The 23862-nt window shown below is 40.9% G+C and overlaps 1 protein-coding gene across 2 annotated transcripts; it reads right to left on the reverse strand.

The window, feature by feature from the left end:
* Positions 1–48: 48 nt before the first annotated feature.
* LOC115827462 (ankyrin repeat domain-containing protein 13C) lies at positions 49–23214 on the reverse strand. Of its 2 annotated transcripts, XM_030791319.1 has the most exons (14): positions 22757–23214; positions 22603–22696; positions 21155–21196; positions 16566–16670; positions 11414–11499; positions 10672–10717; positions 9707–9773; positions 8020–8164; positions 6555–6686; positions 6161–6322; positions 3139–3218; positions 2473–2571; positions 2269–2369; positions 49–2046 (listed from the first exon to the last, which is right to left on the reverse strand). In XM_030791319.1, exons 1-14 carry the CDS (start codon positions 22979–22981, stop codon positions 1916–1918), a joined length of 1515 nt encoding a protein of 504 aa, XP_030647179.1. In that variant the 5' UTR covers positions 22982–23214; the 3' UTR covers positions 49–1915. The 2 variants fall into 2 exon arrangements, with proteins under 2 accessions (XP_030647179.1, XP_030647178.1); XM_030791318.1 differs by having other exon boundaries at positions 22603–23214.
* Between the last annotated feature and the right edge of the window lie 648 nt (positions 23215–23862).

The raw sequence follows: 23862 nt of genomic DNA on the forward strand, positions 1-23862 counted from the left end.
ACACTCTACTGAAAACAGACTCACATGTGCATTATTTAGATACGTGAATATTTTATTATGTACCAGTTCTTGTGAAAATTGTGTGGTAGGTTTTTACAGGGTCTCCTACTTTACAAGAAGCATGATGATGCAATGACAAGTAAATCAGATTAAAAGAGACAAAAAAAGGGGGAGGGGGGGCAGTGAAGAACCAAAACAGACACCAAGCAGATAAATAAAAGACTGTGAAACAGGGCCGTTTAAGAGGGAAACGCACGCGTAGAGTTGCTACATTTACCAATAAGGAGATACGGAGGCAACATAAGCAGAGCCAGAGAGGCAACAATGGCGGGTTAAAAACGGTATAGAAATATAGTGTGTTTCGCGTTAGGAACCACTTTTTTTTTTCCTTTTTTGCTGGTGCTTACTGATCAAGTTCGTTCTCATCCAGCACACAACGGAAACATACTGCCATGTTATGTCTGTTTAATTAATGAAGTTCCAGTCAGTTGGTTACTTGCATAATATGTATGCTGTCAATTTAGCAGAAGTACGCTTACTCATTTCTTATGCCTTGTCGAATTAAACAAGACATTCTGATTAAACCGGTGAAAATACATAAATCAAAGTGAAACTAAACTTACGAAAACGTTTCCATTGAACATTATTCGCTCCCCTCACGAACAAAGCCCTGCACGGTTTAATTCAAAAGCGCACAAATCAATACAATGCCCTCAATTCCTTTCCAGTACACCAAGTGCGAGACGGAGTGGCAACCCTTCTCACAGAAGCCTACCGACTAATAGAAATGTGTTCCATTCCTACACTAAAGTAGCTGAATTATTAATTACGTTAGCAGATGGAAAAACATAGGACTTGCCACTATAACCAGGGCTTGAAAACGAAGACGGGTTCTTCACTTCTCTTACATGGCGACACATATGCACCACGTTCACATAGTTCTCCATCGGCGGCACACTAGTTTGTTCCCATTCTACGTAGGGCTAAGACCCTGGAGAGGGTACATGGGTGTTGAATTTACAACACTAGAGAGCTAAATTAGCCAACCAGAATAACAGAACAGTACTGTCGGTACATAGTGACACACCATTACTAGCACTGTTGGTGACCGAAGCCTTAGTTCCCGTTCACACTGTCATTTTGCATACTTTAAACTAGAGACCCACTCTGTATCAGAGTACATTTTCCCCCTTTTCCCAAACTTTCCAAAGAAAGACTGACAAAACGTGAACATAAAAGACAAGGGGGAAAAAAATCAACGTATTTACACTTGCAGAAAAGATCAATGGAAAAGCCATACAGGCTACGTCGTAGTACATGACGGCTTTCATCACACACTCAGGACCATATACAGATAATTCGTTTTCTCAAATATACATCCGCCCATAACCTTAATATGAAGTATACAAGTCATAACATGGTTCACAAAGTATATATCAAACATAGGCTTACATAATAATTTATAATGCCTCTCGGTCTGCCAGTTTTGGAGCTAAATTTTGATTTAGGGTTGTCTTCCTTCCGTATCGTTGTGTTTCGAATACAAAACCAGCAAGTAGGCGACTGACTGGTGCGGGGGTCCGTTAAGTACTTAGTTTTTAAAACGCAGTGCTTCTGTTAGTATTAAATTATGCTTTTAGTACATCTTAATCCAGACACAATGGAAATATTTGTTCGTTGTCAAAAAACGTTACAAATACAGTAAATTCAGTGCTTCGCTTCTCGGCCTCAGCACGATCCCTTTATGTCAGTTTTGCACGCCGCGTTTTCTATACGAAAGTTTAACGGCCTTCGTTTACTCCCCGTGTTGATTTCTTTAGCTCACAGGGTGCATTACACGAATGTCTTCCAGTGAGGTGCACACATATCAGTTCCTTCCGAAAGTGAGGGAGATGCCCAAGGAGGCTGGGAGAGTTCAGAGGTCTGGAAAACGACTAGGGTCTTCTTTGTAGTCAGTGGGTATGGTGAAAATAGAGTCATCAAATTCATCGTAGCGGAACTCTTGAAAAGTTACAGTCGCTGTTATGGTTGGGAACACGGGGATGTCTGGAAAGAACATAAAGGAAAACATTCACCATCATAACAATGCAAAAGTTATCTGACCTGAATCAAAGCAGTCTTTTCAAGGAAATGTCCCATTCACCCACTAATAGGTGAATGGGGATGGCAGTTCCATTTTTCACTGTACATTTTCTGGTTTGAATCCAGGCCACAGAAAACATACGACGAAGCTGAGGCTAACTGTCCATGTCAGAGAGATTAGTTTACCTAATTTGACTGGGAATCCAGGTGGAAGTTTCATCTGAACAAATTCTCGAAGTTTATTAAAGTGCTTGAAGGGTGCAATCACTTCCAAAACATTTAACAACCTGAAAATACAAAAAAAAAAGCACCTTAGTTGTTGGAGGCTATACAGCATCTCAAAGCCAAGGTATCAACTGCTGAATTTAATGGGGAAAAAGTCAAACTTACGACTCAATGCCCAGCGGGAAGTCTTGACTCATGGCTATAGTCGCTTTGAAATTTTTCTTGCTCTCTTTGCACACCAGCTCTCTTCCTAGATGAGGTGCTCTGGGGAAAAAAAACATAAAGTGACATAATAAAGCATTATACCAATGAAACAAAAGTATGTATTCATCAGCCAATCAGAGACATGCAGTAGTTGGTAGAACAAAGTCCAACACGAATAAGGTGTGAGGGCCTGAGTTATACACCTCTGCCCTGAGGGGTTAGGTGAAGGGAAAAAAAATAAAAACATAAGCCATCAGCTTGAAACACGACCTCGATATGACAGGTTCAAATCTTGTGGGCACCACTTGTATATCCGTGGGTTTACGGTCCCTGTGCACCTTGTAAACTTTTTTTTTTTTTTTTTTAAAGTGTGAACGCATTTTGCAGCTGTTGGATATAATACATCCAGCAATTTAAAAAGGAATTAAATTAACCACTGAATGACAAGTTGCTGTGGGTGTTTTGACATGCGTTTGTTTTCTGAATTGTCATTACGTGAATGATGTAGTGTATTGGAATCTCAACAAGTCTCCTTCACAGGATTTCCATCTAATTTAGTCTGCTGCACTGCTTTAGCCTGCAATGTGTCATTAACGTAAATTATAATTAAAAGAAAGTGACACATACTTGCCGTTTTCAGCAGTGATGTACTCCTCCCAGGAGATAGTGTTTGGAGCAGGGGCCGTCAGGGACTGGCGTCTGACCGGCTGACAGGGGCAAAGAGAATTGTAAGGGGGGTTAGAAGGACATTCAGATACTGATACCTACAAACTCATTACACGGGTCATTCTGTTGCAATGTCTTCAAATAATATGAAAGCTACAACTACTACACACAGACCATATATGCACATACATAGACACATACACACTGACCTATAGATATAGACAGACAGACAGACAGACAGACAGACAGATAGATAGATAGACAGATAGACAGATAGATAGACGATGAGTGTTTTCAAAACTTCATAATTTTTTCACATTGTACTTAAATCATATTATCACTAGAGGGCACCAATGTACCACGAATATCCAGAAATAACATGGGGGGGGGGGGGGGTGTGCATGCATGGGAAAACAGGAAAACATGGTATTATTTAAAAATTCAACAAACATTCAGGGCAAGATGCTTGGGACAGTTTCGGAGAATGTGAGCTTGGATTTCCTGAGTGTTTTTTCTTTTCCTTTTCCCATGCACCATATCAAATAAATGTGTTATATATATATATATATATATATATATATATATATATATATAAAAAAGAAAGAAAAAAAAACCCAAAGTCACGTTGGTCTATCAGACTACCTTTCACAAACTGTTTGGTTTACCAAACAATATCAAAACAATGTTGCAGCTAAAAGGATTCCACAGAGAATTTTCAAACCCCATTTTTGGCTCTGTGCCAGCCGTAAAGAGAACAATTCGCTCAAAATGTGCAAATTCACATAATGCTTACAGAAACTCTGTGTTCTAAAAGACAGACAAATCACAAGTATTTTATAATAAAAAAAATCGTTATTTTCTACACGAATACTTGCGACGCGAGGACACCTAACTTCAGTTCCGTGACTCAGATCCTCAACGAGACATGACATGCCTTTTGAACATGTTCAGCTACATATTATTTCCCCAGGAACTGAAATGGAATTATACAGAGGGAGCAAAAAATCTGAGAAATGTGTGGCTAAACCCAAGAGGCTGGGAGGACAGACAGACGAGATTGCCGGTGAATGACAAAGTCTGCAACCCAAGGTTCATTACCGATGAGACGACAGATTGTTGTGACGGAAGGCTCTTGTTTAGCTGACAAACTGACCGCGATTACGGTTTATCCTCTACACTATCGTAGCTCAGGGCCAAACTTTGTAGACTTTGTCTTCTGTTAATGTTCTTCCTTTTGGCTACTGTACAACAGAGCCAAACACTATCAAACAGAAACACACTCCAAATGCCTGTCGTTTTTGTCCTACTTGTTTGTGACAGTCTGCTACTGCACTGAGGGGGGAGAAAAAAAAAATTAAAGAATGTCATCTATTTCCTATAGAATGGGGCAGAGTTTAATACACACAGCCTCCACCATGAGGTGGCTGTCCTGGTATGCCAGTCTCTCTCACTGTGGCCTCCACATCCCCACATTCGTGGGCTGTGGAGTTTATCCACCCTTTCATTTCACTCAGTCAACAACGCAGAGCCCGCTGAAACCCTCCGCAACCTGGACACGGACGTCATGACGAGCCACAGAATAAACACAGACCAATCTGTTTATCGTTTTTCATTAACGACAAAACCTGTCTCTCTCTCGAGTCCATTGACGTTTACATAACACCTTACACCCAAAATGATATCAGTGGAACCAACAGAATATAGAATAATTAATATGGAAATTTTTTTTAAAAAAAATAGTGCACGGCTGGGGGGAAAAAAAGTAAAAGCGGAATTGTTTTGTTTACAAAAGCATAAAAAATTCCCCACAGAACTCAGTATGAGGTATTGCTAGTCGTTCAGACAGTGTGCAGGGGGTCTCTTGGCTTCCGGGATCCGGGAGCCAATGCAGGGAGGGTAAGACCATCAAATAAATAGATGAATAAATCAATAAATAAATAAATAAAAATCTTCACATACAAGTGTCAGGGGTGGAATCCTTTGATGGCAAAGGAATGTCTAAAGCAAACAGACATCCAAGAGCAGAACATCCTGTCACAGCATCAACCAATAAACCAGGCACGTGAAGTTCACATAAGTAGCATGTGTTTCTGAAGGGTTTGGTGGAATCTGTGATGCTTTGTAATGGAAATTGTTGCTTTGCTGACAGAAGAATGAGTGGTACAAATGAACACAAAAGGGGTGTTGTGAGTGTGTGTGTGTTATGTGTCTGTGTGTACAGTGAATAATTAGGGTAAGGTTAGAGCTTGCCTACCGCTAAGGTCCATCGAGATAGTAGACTCTTTTGTTCCTGCTGTGAACGCAAGTAAACACGACCTTTGAGATTCACACTCCCGCCCTTCTTTATAGCTAACGCTGTTATCTACCGAGCAGGAAGGGCTGGATGGTTATAACCCTGCTTCCTACCGAGCTCCTGTCTTCTGACAGGCTCAGATCAAAAAGGATGTGAGGTTATAGTGTTGTGCTTGAACATGTTTTTTTTTTCCTGCATTTAATTTTTACCTGCGGACAATGTCGTAAACACAGTGCTAAGACAACTGTTTAAAAGGGTGGGAATCACCTCAGTTCTTGCACAAGAACAGATACAGGTTTTGTGAGTTTGTCAAACTGCTCCTACAACCTATTCACAGTGTCGATCCCTTCACTGGGCGTTAAGGTACAGGATGTGAAAGACAGATAAAAATTCATATTTTTTTTAATACTGTCAAAACAGTCGACGTCAAATCTATTTTGAATGGACGTCAAATCAAATTTTCATTATGACTCATGTAACTGACATTTTAAAATGTAAGCTCTCTTCAATCCATTCCTCAAGAGTAGCTGCCGCCCCAACTGTGCTGCTTTCTGGTTACTAAGGATGACTAAGCACGAGAGACGGGGGAGGGGCTAAAACTGACTCACAAGTAGGCACCAGCAGCCAGCTGCCATGGTGCTACTTTTACACCACGGCGTTGCCATGGCTAATAAGAGGGGGTTTGCTCACCTCAAAGTTCTGCTCAATGAGGTTTCCTCCTTTGCTCAGGCTCTCCATGATGGCTTTGTTCCTCAGAATGTCCTCCTCGCTCAGATGCTCCCGCCGTTTTCGCGACTCCAGAACCAGGCCGTTGACTTGGTAGAAATCTGCCAAGAAATTCCCGACCCGTTCCTGTGGCAACAACGACAACCAGCCCCCCCCGACCCAGTCAATTTCCTTTCATATACTTCAAACAGTCCAGAAGGACAGACATCAACGTGCCGCCAACCCCTCCTCCCCAATAACACAATATTTGCCTCTGGTGTCCTTGACGGGTCGATTTGAGAGATATGCCTGGATCCCCTACGCTTTGACAGAACAGGTTAGGTAAAACAGAGACAAAACATTGTCTGAGAACACTGACCGTTTTGTCTTCCCTGAAGAGCCAACCCGTCTGTGCTCGGGAGAAGGTGATGGACTTGGTGGAGAGGGTGGCGGAGTAGATGTCGCTGCTCATTAAAATGTCCACTTCTTCCTCCGTTTCCATTTCTGACTCCTGAAATTTACACAAACACACACAAAAAAACATTATTCATCAAACCAAGTAAAGCGTTTTATTTTTGCTCTGTGCAATGTAAAGCAATACCGTAGGGGGGGCAAAAACTTCACGGTTCTTCTTCTTGGCTGAGCTGTATTGGTTGGGAAAGCTACCAGTACACAACATACACTAAATTTAATGGCAGCAATATTGTTTAGCTGCTCGGACATTTTCCATGACAAATAAATAATTTGGCATTCTCTTGAACAGGCTATGCATATTAAAAAAAAAAACCAAAAAATAAAATGCTCATTGCTCAGGTCAAAAAAAAAATAAAAGAAATAGAAAAAAGCCTTTGTAAACATTTTCCCCAAAAGCCACTGTGCCCTGTGAGCCAGGTTCTCCAGCACTTGATGAACCACAGAGCCAGACTGCTGCGTAGTTTTGTGAGCTTAACTTTCAAGTGAGTCTCCCAGGACTCAGGACTGCCATTTGGCAAACAGCTCCCAGCCCAGTACCTTTATTTAAAAACTTGTATACTTATACTAAATATCAGTCACTGAGGTACTTTATTTTGAATAAACGCCCCAGGGGCGTATTTTTGGCAGTCTCTAATCCACTAGGCATAAGAATGCAAATAACGATTTTGCACATACAACATTTTTCCAAAGGTTTCGTCAGGTTGAATTAAAAACAAACAGAGAAAAAAAAAAAAAATTGGGGACTCTGGGTAAATTGGAACAAACAGGGCTTAGCGCGTGATATCTGTGAGCTTACAATGCAGTGTGCCAAAGGGAGATGAGCTCTTGCAGTTGGATCTAGATGAATTACAAACGCAAAAAAAAACTTTGGCACAGAGGATTTGACAATGCGCTGATAGTCCAGAGGTTGTGACGCATTCATGCGCAACAGAGTGGCTCTTTTTCAAGGATTGTTTTTTTTTTTTTATAGGCCGAATTAAAGTGCATGTCAGGTAGGTTCGCCGTAATGACCCAGAGCTCAGATGAACAGCATGAGAGATTCCACAAGGGATGTTTTCCACCACGAGCAACATTTTTCAACAAATTGTTTAACTGCTAAAACGTCTGCTAAATAACACATATTGAATGAGTATCAAATTGGTATCACTCGTTAGCTTTCAATATACAGCCAAACGTGATGCGGGTGAAAGGCTACTCACCAAACATGTCCTAGCTATGCCTGAAGTTAAACCAAAATGATGCTTGTCAAGGTATGTACAAGAAGACCATCCCTGCAAATGCTAGAGAAGCTCTGTATGTATGTATGTGTGTGTGTGTGTGTGTGTGTGATGTGTGTGAGTATTTGCATGTGTGCGTGCGCGTGTTCTGACCTCGTGGTGGATTCGCTGATACACTTTTTGCTCGTTGTCCAGAACCACAAAGGACTCTGAGGGGACAGCATCTCCATTAAATATGAAACTGAGATCTCCTCTCTGGCACTTCATGTCAGTGAAATCAATAAGAGTAGTGTCCAGTCTGGGTGAGAGAGAGAGAGAGAGAGAGAGAGAGAGAGAGATTACATCAAAGGAAAAAGAATGAGCAAAATCACTCCTTCATAAACACCACCGTTAACAACACACATAACCATCTTTTCATCTGTCAGTGTTAAGCAGTGACAGATGAAAAGGTTGTGCTAAGCAAACCATGTAACATCCCTCTCTTTAAAAAAAAAAAAAAAAGGTTGCCATGGGAGATGATTGACCTACTTCTGACCTATTGCTTAAGCCGGTTTGATTGAGTACACTCACAAGGCGATGCTATGAATGCTTTGAAAAATACTATGTGAAGCTGTGAAAAAGCCAACTCCTCACTGTTACAGATAGAGGACGTGAAAGAAGGTGATAAAACCTCAACAGTTAAACTTCTAATTGACTTTTTCTAGTCGCTGTTCGCTTTTATATCTCTCTACTCTCTAGAATGTTATATCTTACCTGGGAAGATCTGCTTTAAAAGCCTATATCTCTAAACCTTGTCAAATGAATAAAAGACAAACTAAATGACAAAACATTGATGAAAAACAACAAACTGTCAAAAGTTACAGTTCGTACTTCATTTTTTTTTTCTCTCTTAAGTGTGATAAAAATCCTGGGAGAAGATACATTTTCAGAGCCGCTGACTATATTTTCCTCAAAGTCTGAAGCTCTAGTCTTATACTTTCATGTGGCGTTTTTCACATATGAGCACACAGTCTGGAAATACATTAGCAGATACTAAATTAATAATAGCAAATCTACGCTTGTTACACAAACCTTAAAGGTATTACAGGTACTACGACAGCGCGGGCTCAATTCCAATGCAATGCAAACTATGTCCAATCCATTAAAACGTCGTTATTTGGATTGGGTGTGACAGAGAATGGATGTGCAAACAGACGCTGAGTGGTTTCACTGCAGAGCAAGCACTGATGTTGCACTCCAGTTAGTACCATTAATCGCATGTCATTGCTGAAAGCCTATGGAAGAGCCAATAAAGATGAACGGAGCGGGCTGCGCACACGTGACTGGACGCAGTTCGTCTCAGACAAATCCAAGAGCCAATCAGAGGAATTCTGTAACCGCCATCTCCACGTCTTTTATGTACCGCTCCGTACGGCTTTCAGCCGAGCCGACCCCAGAGCTCTTTTTCTTTTTTTTTTTTCCTCTGTCCATGCTGCCATATAAAAGTGCTGACATGACAGTTGTGTTCTACCGAGAGATGGGGGTGGGGTGAACCAACACCGGTCAAAAGTAAATACTAAATACATCATAAATGAGTGGTGTGCTTTCCAAACACCTTATAACTTGTGTCTATGGAACATATAGTTGTAAAACTGTAAATGGAGAAAGTGTTTGAACAGTATAATAGAACACTAATCGAATATAACAGTATAACAGAATACTCATAGAATATAACAGTATAATGGAATACTGTTAAATTAAGAGGAGGAAACACACACACACACAAACACACACACACACACACACTCACACTCACACACACACACACACACACACACAACACGCCGATTGCTTCTCATACCTAATATTGATACCCTGTTTGTAGATCTTGCAAGCATCTGAGGGCAATATTCGTGACAGTAAAGGCACTGTAGAGGACAGAAACAGATAAACATGGTCACAACTCTCATGAAACAAGACAATTTTTCCCTCACTTTCACAGCCAATCAAAACAATTTAACAGTGTATCAAAGTCCACTTAAAAAGGCATGTAATATTGCAAGACGTTTTGGACAGAATACTATCTGATTAGTATGTCTACAGATATTCCCTTCAATTCCGTTACAATCACATCATCACTTTCATTTCATCTGTTACGGCGTCACAACCACAAGACTGAAATCATTTCTGTGATTAGCTTACTTACTACTAATTAATGAACATACAGCCATAGTAAAATGTCTTTTAGTCAAAACTAACGACAGACAACAGGCCTGTCTCTTACACAAAGACTGAAGCTAGCGCTGCACTGAGATGCATTCTGAATAGAAATACCCCAATAAAAATTTTATACCAAGGGCTGCTTGTACTCCTTGCCCAGTACAGCAGCGTAATGTATTTGGACTGATGTATTTTCCTCGTAAATGATTCATCACCATACGAGCTGTTGTTGGGAGTAAGGTGTAATAACCATCTTTGAACACCAGGGGGAGTGCGTAACACTTCATTCAGAGAGACCACTCCCTTCAGGAGATTACTTCAGCATTACAAACAACCTCTCTCTCTCCTAGCGCTGTTGGCCAGCTGTCTGCTCCTCTCCCTCATACAACTGCACTACCCCCCCCCCCCCCCCCCGCTTATCCCTTGTTCATGAAGGTACATGTCACAAAAAAGAAAAAGATACATCCAAACATCTGCAGAGTTCATTTTTTGGCACTATCTTTCTATGAAAAAAAATCACCAGCTATCATGCTGGATACACTTTTTTTTCCCAAACCTACCGATAAATACACATGGAAATGAAGCTGAGGTTAAACCCAAACTTACCCCAGCTTTGGAAATCCCAGTGGAGCTCTAAATAGAAGTCGCCAAGCTGAAAAACAAAATGTGGAGATTTAGAGCAACAAATCTCTGAGATATTTGTGTTTTTGAGAGACAGAAAAGAAAAAAAAAACAATAACACAGATTATTGGATAATGGATAGGGGGAGGAGGAGCTATCATCTTACCAAACACAGAGAAGCTTAAGACCCTGGCTAAAAACTACACTCACTTTAACCCCACCCCCTTCTGGACACAGCTGGCTTGGGTTTGACTGATACAGGCAGCAGATGCTACCTGATCAATGTACTCAAACCTCACCATTTCAGTCACTGATAAATCTCCTCTCTTTTTCTCCACTACCCTGTCCTCCTCTCTCCTCCAGTCTCCTCCTGAGGGGACGGGGGGGGGGGGGGGTCTACTCCACCGCTGGTCACATTCTCTCTCTTTACCCTTCCTTTCACTTAGACTGCTCTCAGAGGACGGGGCCTTGCCCACAATTCCACAAGTGACTTCATCCAAAGAGAAAGTCTGTTTGTTGGATTGACAGTAATTAGCAAGCTTTCTGTGAGTGTGTGTGCATGAGTATGCGTGTGCATGTATATATGTGTGTGTGTGTGTGTGTGTGTGTGTGTGTGTGTGTGTGTGTGTCAGGGGGTGCTTTGGACCGGGTCCATTGGCTGTGGCAGAATGCGCTGATGCTCGTGGGGAAAGGTTTTGAGCTGGCGTTTTCTTTTCGGGCGCGGTACCTCTTTAAGCGCTTTGAGCAGGCGGGGCCTCTTGTCCTCCACACTCTCTCTGGACTGCTGTTTCAGCTTCCGCAGCAAAGCGGTGACTGAAAATAAAGCAAAACATAGAGGCAGTGAGAACAAACTGACAAGCTACAGCTGCATCTCCAGAGCATGCGAAGCGTGGTATTTGATTAAGCAACATTTTACACGACTTGACAATATATCATTGACTGGATAGCAATGGGAACAGCCAGTTTAGTACTGCCATGAATGTGTATGTAATGTGTTTTTTAGTATAAATCTACCAGGATTTACACACGCCACAAATCAGGTAATATTTATCAGTTACACAGTTGTGTAGTTCCTGGCCTATTTCCATTATTAGTGAGAACCCAGTGACCTTACAGCATTGTTTTGGTTTTCACCAATGGAGGAATTAGCACAAACCAGACATTCGACATTAGCAAGTAGCAAATGATAGTTACAATAAAAGACAGTAAGTAATTTCAGTTTAAAAAAAACACACATTTACAAACAGACTGACTGTTTGTTAACCGATACCCAAACTGCCCTCTGTTCTGGTCGCCTTCTAGCAGGCATGTGAGTCCTTGTGTGGAAATCAACATCATCGTGTCATTTACCTTTACAAGGCCACAGACGGTATAGTTTTAGTGTAGTTATCGGCATGCTTTTAAGTGAAGTGTAAAGTGTTGCGTTTTTTCAATCAATTTTAGGCTTGGGTCCTCCACATTTAACTCTGACTGAACATTAAGGTTAGCAGAGGTAAATATACGTAAAACATGTTCTCTTTGTCTTGGTCCAGTTAAAAATAATCACAATTAAAATGCAATTGTTTTCTTAGGCAATTCAGTGAAAAGCATTTTAGTGCAGGCCAGATAACTCGACGCAAGTTTTTTGTTTTTTTTTGAAGCATCAGGAAGGGTCTTACTAGAGCAGCATCCTTTAGATGAGAAAGATAGATTTGGATTTTAGACGATTTATTATGTCAAATGATGTTTTAACATTCATCCACAGGAATCCCTAGAATCACAATAAATTTGTTGATGTTGATTTCGAAGTGTGAACTTTAAAAATTATTTTACAATTCATTAACATCGACGTTGTAACAATGACTCGGGTAAGGACAGTATTTGCTCACGTAGAACCTGTGAACTGCTTTGTACCCTCCCTCTCTGGTGGCATCAGAACTGATCAGTGGGCCATGTTTTGGACCACACTGCCAGGACAACATTAGTGCCAGTTACTTCACCTGAATGTCACAGCCTGCCACTCTGACCGCTCTCACTCTGCTCATTATGAGGGTATAACATTACACCTACAGCCAGCTGTGAGGGAAACACGCCGCAAAAATGAACCAAAACGACGAGTAGTCTACGCAGCCTTAAAACAAAATTATAAATAAATAATGTTGTCAAAAAATAAAGTATGTTGTTGTCGGCCTGAAAAATGTAACTCGCACGTCTCAACTCGTTCCCAAACTTGAAGTATTACATTATATTACATATGTAGGGCTTTCCTAAGCATGGAGGTCACTGATCTGGAATTTGACTGAGTTTCTGTACCTCTGTTCCTGTATCTTTGTTCTTGAGAATATTAAACGCTTTACTGGATAGATTATTTCAAAAGGGTAATGGGATATTTCATCGCACTCTTGATATTGTTCCTTTGCATCCTGATTCATGTTGCATGATAATCCCACAACAACACAGCACCTGTAAAGACATCAGTCACACACAGAATGTATTCACACACAGAGCATGGCGAACGCTGCCCTGACCGCACCGACAACCAAACGAAATTGACGTCGCAATTTAAATAGAGGTTTTCAACGCTGATAACGTGCCGTCGTGGACAACCGACACACAAATGTTAAGTTAGCTTAATAAGGACGTACAAAGAGAAAGACTGTCGGGGGATAAAGCATATTTGTTAAGTGGCAATAAAGCTTGTGTTAATGAGATACATCTGTGAGGCGGTTAATGACCTCACGCGGGAAGGGGCGGCGGCGGCAGCAACAGTCGACGATGGGGCCTCGTCTTCATGAGGTTTTCTGTCAAGCATCCTGAGCGTTAGCATGGTTTTAAAGCTTTAAAGGGTCGACACCGTCGCATTCCAGTATGGCGTTTTTGGTATTAAAGCAGTCTTGAGAACACACAGCATATGCATGGGTAACCAGAGTAGCAAAAGTCTCTTTCAGCTGTCAAACCTTGTAATCCAGATAACAAACAATATATCGTAAACACTGCTCTTAGAGACTAAAAAAAAAAACCTTTCTAAAACTGCAGACGTTCAGAAACTGCTTGGATTCAGATAATGTTTGAATTTAGAATATAGTTCCAACGATTTATAAATGAAACAAAAAAGATCGCTTAAAAAAAAAAAAAAAAAAAAAAAAAAAAAGCCTAGGTAAGTCACACCTTCAATCCACTTTCATTCCAGAATCTTGATTTGCGGCAGTGGTTACATAAACCAGTGCCAAACAAACACAGAGAACCTTGCCTGCGGCTCTCAGCTACCTCGGTGCCTTTTTCGAAACGTTACAGAAGTGGAGTAATACTACACTTTATTTATGGAAAATGAACCCGTTCCTGTGCTGAATAACCCAAACAGACAGTGGAACATGCTCGAGCCGCGCAGAGGGAAAGTAGGTCGTGATGGTGCCGCGCGTCTCCGGTCACACGCAGGCACAGAAGCCAGGCCTGGCATAAGCCCTGTGTTTGGAGGTGGGTGTCTCTGACACTCTGTCCATCCACCCACTGGGCATAATCAGAGCAGACAGGTGCCCAGTGGGGGTGGTTCTTGATCCCCTCTAACCCTCTAAGGGACAGAGGGGTGGGGGTGGCTTGTGGGAAATTCACCATCTGGCTCTAAGCTAACGTGTCTGACGCGTAAACACACATACAGATGCGTGCGCGCACACACACACATATACACACACACACACACACACACACCAGGGAGAACCACTGGCACACCGGCCGCTAACTGCCTGACTGCTCATTCTGCTTGGATAGAACAAGCCTTGACTTGCAACACGCTGCTGCTACGTGATTCCAGAAAAAGGGTGAGGGCATCTTCTATGGAATCTCCGTCAGAGGAACAACAAATAACTGTGGTCAAGGGAGATATCTCACATGCCTGTAAAGGGAACAGCTTATCCTCACGCGATGATTTCTACTGCAGGGACAGCATAAATGTGAAGAGGAGATCCATTTCAGCAATTAATTATTAGCCAGCTTAATCTAGTCAGTGGGGCCACTGTTTGTTAGTCCATGCCAAAGTCAGGCAGGGTGCTGTAGCTCTGCCAAACCGGATTCTGTCTCGCTGACCAACACCATTCATGTATGTGATTCAATTCTGAGCTGTTAAAAAAAAAAAAAAGGTGCCTTAAAGAGAAACTGTTTGCAAACGCTGAATTGGGGTTTTATTATTAAAAGTTGAGTTAATCAAATGGTTTTTTTTTTTTTTTCTATTTTGATACCATAGGACCTGAAAAACTGCTGTGAAATGCCACAGGAGGGTAATATATCATATTCCCTTCTTATAATGGACAACTTTGTGGATATACTTGGGTTTTGACAAAAGTACAGTATTGAACAAAAACACTTCATTTCTGCTGACGTTTCATTCAGCTATCACCGGGCAGCCTGAGGGAGGACAGAAAAACACGAGCTCTATGGGCAACGAACAACACAAACAAATCCCACAGTCAACACACTATTCCCATGCTCGTTCCTCTAAACACTGACACTGCATAGAGATATATTAAAGAGACTTTTGGCAGAAAACTTGACTATATAGCGCAGAGTTCAAGACAAAAATGACAACGAAGCAAAAAAAAGAAAAAAAGCGTGCTGACTATGGCAGTCTGGGCACGAACGGTACTGCATTTTGAATTTACTCGGGTCAAATGTCAAGCAGGTCGACCGTGGGCAGCAGAGGATTCCAGGAGTCAATATGAGAACCTCCTGCTCCTGTCTGAGTCTGAGGGAACGTTTCATTTCCTGCCAGGTTCACCTGAACCTCCAGAGCCACATATTCCTCCCCTCAGCTCCATACACGACTTCAAAGAGGACGGACGCGTCTTGTTTACGGTGAGATATCAAACTAAAGCAGAGGAAGGAGGTTTGAGCTCATCTCTTATGCAGTCTGAAGATCTGCACAAAGTGCTGAGGAAATAACCCCTTTTCTCTTGCTTATTAAAATGATATATTCTCCCATTTAACGCAACCTGAAGTGAGATGATGGCGAGTGAGGAGGTTTGATCTGATCTCTCATGCGGTCTGAAGATCCGCACAAGGCGTTGGAGAATATCCCCTTTTCTCTTGCTTATTAAAATGATACGCTTTCCCATTTATCGTAACCTGATACGAGATGATGCAGCGAGTGCACAAAAAAAAAAAAAAAAAAAAAGTGTTCCTTCTGTTTGGACGCACTGCTTCACTGAGACCCTTTGGATATCCTCCTGAAATACAGTGCATTTGTTCCAAATATACAAAGACTGCAAATGTAGAAACAGCGCTCTCAGAATAAGGTCGTTATGCTGTTTTAGTACTGCTCTGGGCATCGACTGAAACTTTTAATATGTTTATTCAACATTAAGGCTTGAAAAACATACTTTTTTTTGTTGTTGTTGTTAACGGTGAACATCTTCTGCAGAGACGACACAGATGCAGGTTGACAAAACAAGGAGACTTAAAACTGGGCCAGTATTCCAGATAAAAAAAAAAAAAAACAAAAAAAAAAACAGCTGCTGGCAATAACATCACAGATTAAGGAAACGCAGCCGAATCACGCAGGACAGACTGGACAAACACGGCCTGTCCTATGCAGTACAAACCCACGCATACAGAGAGACCATTCCTTATTGATACCCTTTTATGACAGAACAAAGAAAAGACACACTTGAGGAATTTTAGCCCCCAAGCAAACAAAGGGGTGGTTGGGGGGGTGGGGGCAAACTTATTGGTGCATTGAGTCTCAGGTTAGAACCTTGTGTCCACTGAACGATAACACACTGGGGGCAGGCAACACAGCTACAGCCATATTGGGCCAGATTGTCCAAAAAAAAGGCTTAACTGAGACTTTCCTATCCCTTTTGAAAATGTGTTTAGGGATCTCAGTATGCATAAGCAGAGATGAGACTCACTCATTTGTCGGTCTCCGTAGCTGATCGCCTCAGCCAATGGACTCCAACCCTGAGCGTTTTTCACCTTTACCGGGGCATTGTGGGCCAGGAGCAAGTGGGCGCACTCTGAAAAGAAAGAGATAAGGACGTGACTTTTCTTACTGTTTGAAGCATCACATTTAATCAAACACGTCCAACTTAATGACGTGTAACGTAACATCTTGACCAAAACAGCGCACCCTAAACAGACATGTCTCAAATGCACGTGGCAATAGGTTCACAATGCTGCTAATTCTGCTCACACATAATTTAACACATAGTTCAATGATGCAAACACACACACACACACACATCCTCTCTTCCTCCCACTCTCTCCCAGTCATCTCCTCTATTCCCTTCTTATTCATATTGCAGACATAATGGTTAATCTTCAAACAAACAACAAACAATGGTCTTCAGGCAACGGTCACAGACATTAGTTACCCCACATGACAAAAGGTAGGGTCGTTAAGATCAATTGTGCATTGGGTGACAACAGGTAGAGCCGTTACAACCAATTATGCTTTGTCAGGTCTAAACAACTCTTTGATATCTGTGCCTTATGTGTTTCACACAGTTTATCTTATCTGAGCCTATTTATACTTCTGTCTGTGAACAGGGGCCTTGAGTGGAACTCTGCTGTGGAAACCTTGTTGTGCTACTGGCTTCTTGCACACAGTTGAAAGCTCTTACACCGAGAGCGGCCAGCAGCGTGTTACTTCATCGTCTCGACTTTGGCTCCGTAGACAAGGAAAAATTTCCAGACAACGGCATACAAGAATGAGCGTACTGTCTCACGCAGAACAGTCTGTTAAAGAAAAGCTGTCTGTTACCGTGACAAAATGATTTCACTCAAACTGCCCTAAAGCGCTCACATCAAACACAAAAAAAGGCAGAGAGGCTTAATTTAACTTCTGTCTTACACCATTCTCACAAAGGTACCAGTTCTAATTTGGTGGTACAGACTCGAATGCCTCAAGGGACGGAAGTCAAGCTCAAGACCAGCTGCACATAAAAGACTTCACGCGACAGTAACAATGAGTTACAAGGCAACATGGTAAAGGTTCTTACCAGATGCCTTTGACTCTCTGTTCACTAGCTTTATTAAGCTGAAATACTGGTTATATATTAAAAAAAAAAAAAGAGTTGCACAAACACATAAAAATTTGTTCCAAAACATCTTGGGACTTACTGGAACGTTAGAAGAAGTGTGTATGGAAATAATGTTCCAGGGGGAAATACTGATAGCTGTGATATTGCTGACAGAGTGCTGGACCGATCAAGAAGCAGAAATACACTGAAATTTATTAACTTTATTGGATGGGGGGAAAAAAAGATAAATTAACCCGTAGGAACAACTCACACTGCAGTAAAGTGATCACTACAGAAAATTTATCGTTGTAGCGTTGAACAATGCTGTTTTTCTCTGTCTCTGGTACGATCTCTCGTAAATAAAAGAACGAACTGTCTAAGTTATCTAACTTAGGGAGAAACAACAAGGTCAAGGAGGATACTGGTATCTTCTCCCAGCACTGGTGGATTTCCTGATTAGTATGTAGCTTCGTACCTCTGTTGTCAGAATGGTTGTGTATGTGGGTTGAGCTCTATAAGGTCAACCAGAGGCCTGTGACATTAACATTCCACTATGTGCTGCCAGCCAAAGCTCCTGATCTACATATTCATTTGTGTTTTTAGCACAAACTTATTCTGGTGAATCAAAGACAAAATGATCAAACCTTTGAGTAATAACTAATCATGAGACCTTATTAGGATATTGAACATAAGCCTACTAGTTCATAATATATACGATCATTTAAATTAAATCAGAAATATTTTACTTTTCAATTTATTTTATTTTTACTGTCATTTGGCACCATTCCCATTACCCAAGCAAGACCTTTATCATTAATAGTCACATTTCTACTGAAATATCAATGTAGTGGTGATTTGTACACAATCGATCGATCTTTAATTTCATATGATTGCTCTGATAGGGACAACTCTTCATTATGAGCAAAGTTTTTAAATTTCATTTTTAGAGCAGCTGAAACCCAGTAAAATGTCTGCTGTTACTGTCCACTGAGGCAAAGGAAAATATGTATGTGTGAACTGCCCCCCTGTTCAAACTCCACGACACGCTTTCACGCTCAATTCTCTGGCCTATATATATGGCCTATACCCCCAGTCTTGATTGTGTAATAATACGAGCATTTAGTTAAAATACTTTATGTAACATAACCCAGACAAGCTAAGCAAATCTCTCTGGCTTTGCTCTAGGGTAAACTTGAGCTTGTTCCGTCATTGCAGGGAACAGAGAGAGAGAGAGAGAGAGATGTGAAGCGTCGCTAGTTTCCTCTCATCAGCTGAGTAAGTGCAAACAGAAGCAGCGGGGCTTGTAGCTAAGCGTTCCGCTGACGGGAGCCGAGGCATTCCACCAATCAAACGGCCTCACGTGTGGGGGGCTGCACATGGTGCACACGACTCTATGTGCAGATCAGAAAGTTCATCTGTTCCCTAATTAGCGTGAAACCTGAGCAGAACTCGAGAATGTTTTCACTCTGTTTTCTTTTTCTTTCTTTCTTTTTTTTTTTAAGCCTTGCCTTCTTTCTCACTCTGTGCCATCAGATACACAGGATCCCATCAATGTCAAGATGTTTTCTTTTGCTACCCAAATTATTTCCTAAAAACAAGACTACTTAAAAATTCACAACATTTCTCAAAGTCCCAACATTTTTGAAGGTCTCCAAAATCTACCCTGTAACACAAATGTTGGACAACTCAAGGTTGACTGAAAAGTACATAGTTTTAAAATCACTGGCCAAGCATGCTTGTGAAACGCTTCAAGCTTGTGTAAAAGAGTCATCGAAGACTACGTCTGACTCTTTGCCGACGGAAGACACTGTCAAACTTTAGAAACTTCTAACAAGATCGCCAGTAAGATCTGTACACAAATCCTTTGATCTATACCCATAATACTATGACTGAAAATCATGAACCAATTCACTGCATTGTAATTTGATATCTGTAAACATGATCCAATGGCTTTGCGAATCTATACAAAAATCTCTAGTTCTAGAACTCATTTGAGCAGCTTTAAACTCTCCTTCTGGAACTGTTAAATATTTGCCCATGTCATTTCTGTACTCTCATCTTTTGGTGATGTTTGTGCAGCCAGTGTATGGTGAACTCTTACAACAGAAATATGTGTGAAACTTTATATGTGCGAATATAAAGTTTCACACATTTGTAGACGAATCTACAGCTTCACAGCTCTAGGGGGGGAAAGTAATGTTAATACGTGAGCGGATCATTAAAGATGACACCAAAGGTCCAAGCATTAGACTTTCAGAGACCTAATTTCATACCACCTAGGTTCTAGTGCGTAACTATAACCTGAAGGAACCTTTAACCTCTTCGTAAGATAAATGATATCAGATGTCAAACAATACAGAGACGTCACGGCTCCATTACAGCCAGTGAAACCCCCAACGATTCAAAAACTCAAAACAACTTAACAGAGGTACAAATTAGTGACACCTATTCAAGAAGAGGCTGTATTTTCAAAAAAAAATATTGAACTTGGAGACAAAACTGCAAAACAATTCAGTTTTGGTGTTCCAGAACACAACCCGGAAAAAAAAATAGCAGCTTAAACTATTCAATCAGTCTTAAGACTTTGTGTGCAAATATGAAATCAAGCACTGAGTCTCAAAGCCCTGTAATTTACATATCACCCATGAAAAAAAAAAACTAACTGAATAATTTATTTGCTTTTGGTGTTTAAGTAAAATTAAAATGTACTATCAACTCACTGAAGGCCAGGACATTAATATTTCAAAAAGCACCAGGTTCAAAATCTACTCTGAGCAAGTCAGGTTTATGAAATGCAGCCCCTCATATCTGGCCTTAAAACCGTTCAAGGAACAGACAGTGGACAGGAAGTATGAGATCTATAATTCCTCAAAAAAAAAAAAAGCCATTCTGGTGTAAGTGCACTAGGCATGTGAGTACAACAGGATGTTACTTAAGCCAATGCAACATTTCAAAATTACAGCTGTGGAAACAAGACTAACTGAGAACAACTGGAAGAAGTTAGCTATACATTTATTACTGAGTGCCTGTAGACGCTGAAATTAAAAATAGAGATACTGGTTATTTCAGACCAGATCAAACAGGGAATGATGTTCCCATACTCAGCTCACCCTTTAAAACTGTTTTGTAAACTTTAGTATATAGGTCAAACTTCACAAAATGATTAAATGACAATGCACAGCTTCCGTATTCACAAACGGAATGACTCACCTTTTAAAATTTGAACTACTGTTAGCAGCCCAAGAGCCAAACCCAGAAAAACAAGATAGACATATAGCAATTTCGCAAAACTATAATACCACCTGGTATTAAGAGGCTGCACAGATGGGCAGTCCAATAACACTTTAATAAACATTCCCTGTCCGTTTATGTTTTGATTCTCTGTCACTCACTCAGGGAACTCACGCCTTTAGAGATTCAGACTTTAATAAACAGCGTGCCCTTCTCATTCTGGTTCTTATTCTCTGTCTTATACTCACCTTTGTGTCCCATCATGACGGCCAAATGGAGAGGTGTGTTCCCTGAGGGAGAAGAACAGAGGCACACATTAGATCTTGGACAAACCCAGTCACATCACATACCAAAAACTACATTAAGCCAAAGCACCAACAATAGACCTGTCAATCATCATCAACCTATTAGGGTTAAGGTTGAATGCCGACTGGTAGCGTGACATTCATGATCTAACTCATCAGAAGTGCTGAGAGCTGTGAGACAAACAAAGCATTGAGTACAATCTCTTGAAGTAGCCCAAACTCTTCTGTCATAAGAAAAAAAAAGAGAGAAAAACTGTGTTACAGTTCAGTTAACACAATTCTGCTGTCTCTCAAGCAATGGACACTTGATCTCTGCACTGAAACAGAGAAACATGTTATTTCAATGTTCTACGTTTCCAGTATAACAGGAATAATGGTCACTTTTGACCATAAATTCCAGTGAGAAACCATAGCAACTGCTGAGAAAGTCAAACGTGGGGATACTTCCTTGAAGAGACAAATCCTCATCGTCTGATTTTAAGAAGGTGATTCCCTGTTCAACTTGGTGACATACTTCATTTTGTGCTGTGTTAATAATTACAGATGTTCTTGGCTTTACAGCATACCTGTTACATATGCTAATCTACAGGTAACAGAAGTATCATAATAGAGGGAGGTCGCTAGGGTCATTTTTTCCCCCTCAACTGAGCAGCCACATTCATTCTTATCACCTTCAAGTAAACGTTTACATGCATTCTAAACAGTCAGAACCTGTGTCAGAGTACAGTCTACTTCCCGTGTTTACATACTCTGTCCGCAGAGTTGACCTGTCAGTTACCTGTGCCCTAGAATGAACTGTATCTGAAACCATACAACCATGCCTCTTCAGCTAGAACGTGCCACCGAAAACTCAGTGTTTCAAAATATGTAAGAATTCTGTAAAGAACAAAGGATGACAACAGATAGGCCTATGCCGACTACCAAAATAACTCAATTTAACAAGATTGTTCAAGGAAAACCTAAAATATGAAAACATCATTCTGTCCACTGGTTGATCTCTTGTCAAGCAGGTTATTTCTTTTCATAGCCCATATGTCAGTTCGGCATTTTTTTTTTCTTGAAACCTATGACATCATACCAATGGTGTGTTTTTATGTGTTGGGTGGGGGTTGTGGGTACACTGGCTAACAGGTCAAGAGAAATTCAGTCAACAATGATTGAAGGATGACTGATCCTATTTACAGTGAATTTGTAGACTTTTGTAAGCTTGTTACCATTAGTGGTTCATAGCCATCACTAACGAACTTGGTATTTCAATTTATCTTCTCTTTACTATTATTAGGCTACTGATATTGACATTAATAACATAGTTTTATTGCTGCGGAGAAACGAATATATTCAAGCAAGGCAGATTCACGTGCCTTTGAAACAAAGTTATGAAAATAACTCACCGTGCACATCTTTCTGGGCAATATTCTGAGTTCGAATAAGTGACGATAATCGTCGGACATCTCCATGGAAAACACATTCATGAACTGGAAAAGCCTCTCCGATTCGAATAACTGGGTTTTTGTTTTTGTCATCTATTGTATCCGTGTTAGTAACGGAGTTGGTATTTGCATTAATCTGTGACTGTTGTTGATTATTATGTTGGGTTGATGTGGACTTGATTATCTTGTGATTGCTAAAGATCTTAGCTTTGCTTCTGTTGCTTGTCCTGGTGGACGAAGTGAACGTCCCAGTTGCAGCCTCTTCGTCTGGTTCCAGTAAATCCTCATCCTTGCCTGGTTTGTGATCCTTACGGAGGGAGCGGATCTTTTCTCCTGTCATTTTTCAAACACACGATTGAACAGAAAAGGGTGCAGTTGTCGATGACCCTAAAGAGATGAATACAATTTGTCGCTGGCAGTAATGCCAGAGGATGATCATCTATGAGCAGAAACTCGCACAACATGAAAACTTAAGTTTGACCGTATAAAAACAATGACTAAATTAAACCAAAATGTATTCTAAACGCAAATAATAAAAAGTAAAAGCATATTTCAGTGCCGACTGGGCGACACTGTCCCTCAAACAGTCCAACGGTGGCGGGGTGGAAACATATCCGACAAGGAAGACCCATCTGCCATCTTCCGCCTAAAATCTCGCGAGAACACGCTTGGTTTTAAAGGTTATTTTGAGCATCGGGATGTGTGCTGCTACTGTAACCTCAAACTGACTATAGCTGACATATCTTGACATGTCACTTTTCGCTTTTTAACCGCGATAGAATATACAATTATGAATCAGCTGATCAACAGGCTATATAATAATTAAGCGTTAATTCACCTGTGCAGATCTGTGTTTATTTTGATTTGTGACAAGACCATTTGCGTGATGAATTTACTTTAACAGCGCCCAACACCATAATCAAATCCTCTGTACTGTAGAATATCTGCACGACGGCAGTACAACACGCTGCCCCCCTCTAGCGTTACAGAGATGAATTAATTGATGATCAGCACATGTTGAATCGTAAGTTCTAAAATTATTTTAAAGAACTCCGCATCAGTTCCCAAATTTACAGGAACGAATCAGAGTCATGTTTCAGTTTTAAATGTGGTGGATAAGAATTTGTTAACATGAATTCCATGTCCACGTTTTCTCAAATACCAATATCTCCCAGTTGCATCAAGTTTCACAATCTGTGTTGTGTCTCAAAATTGAGTTCG

This window comes from Chanos chanos, chromosome 14, assembly GCF_902362185.1.
Source record: "Chanos chanos chromosome 14, fChaCha1.1, whole genome shotgun sequence".
Taxonomy (NCBI): domain Eukaryota; kingdom Metazoa; phylum Chordata; class Actinopteri; order Gonorynchiformes; family Chanidae; genus Chanos; species Chanos chanos.

Excerpts from the sequence above, each read along its gene's own strand:
- LOC115827462 (XM_030791318.1), bottom strand. The coding sequence starts at position 22,981 with ATGACAGGAGAAAAGATCCGCTCCCTCCGTAAGGATCACAAACCAGGC. Across the intron at positions 16,671-21,154 it reads CGTCATGATGGGACACAAAG|AGTGCGCCCACTTGCTCCTG; the intron begins GTGAGTATAAGA and ends CTTTCTTTTCAG. Across the intron at positions 2,572-3,138 it reads ATCACTGCTGAAAACGGCAA|AGCACCTCATCTAGGAAGAG; the intron begins GTATGTGTCACT and ends TTTTTTCCCCAG.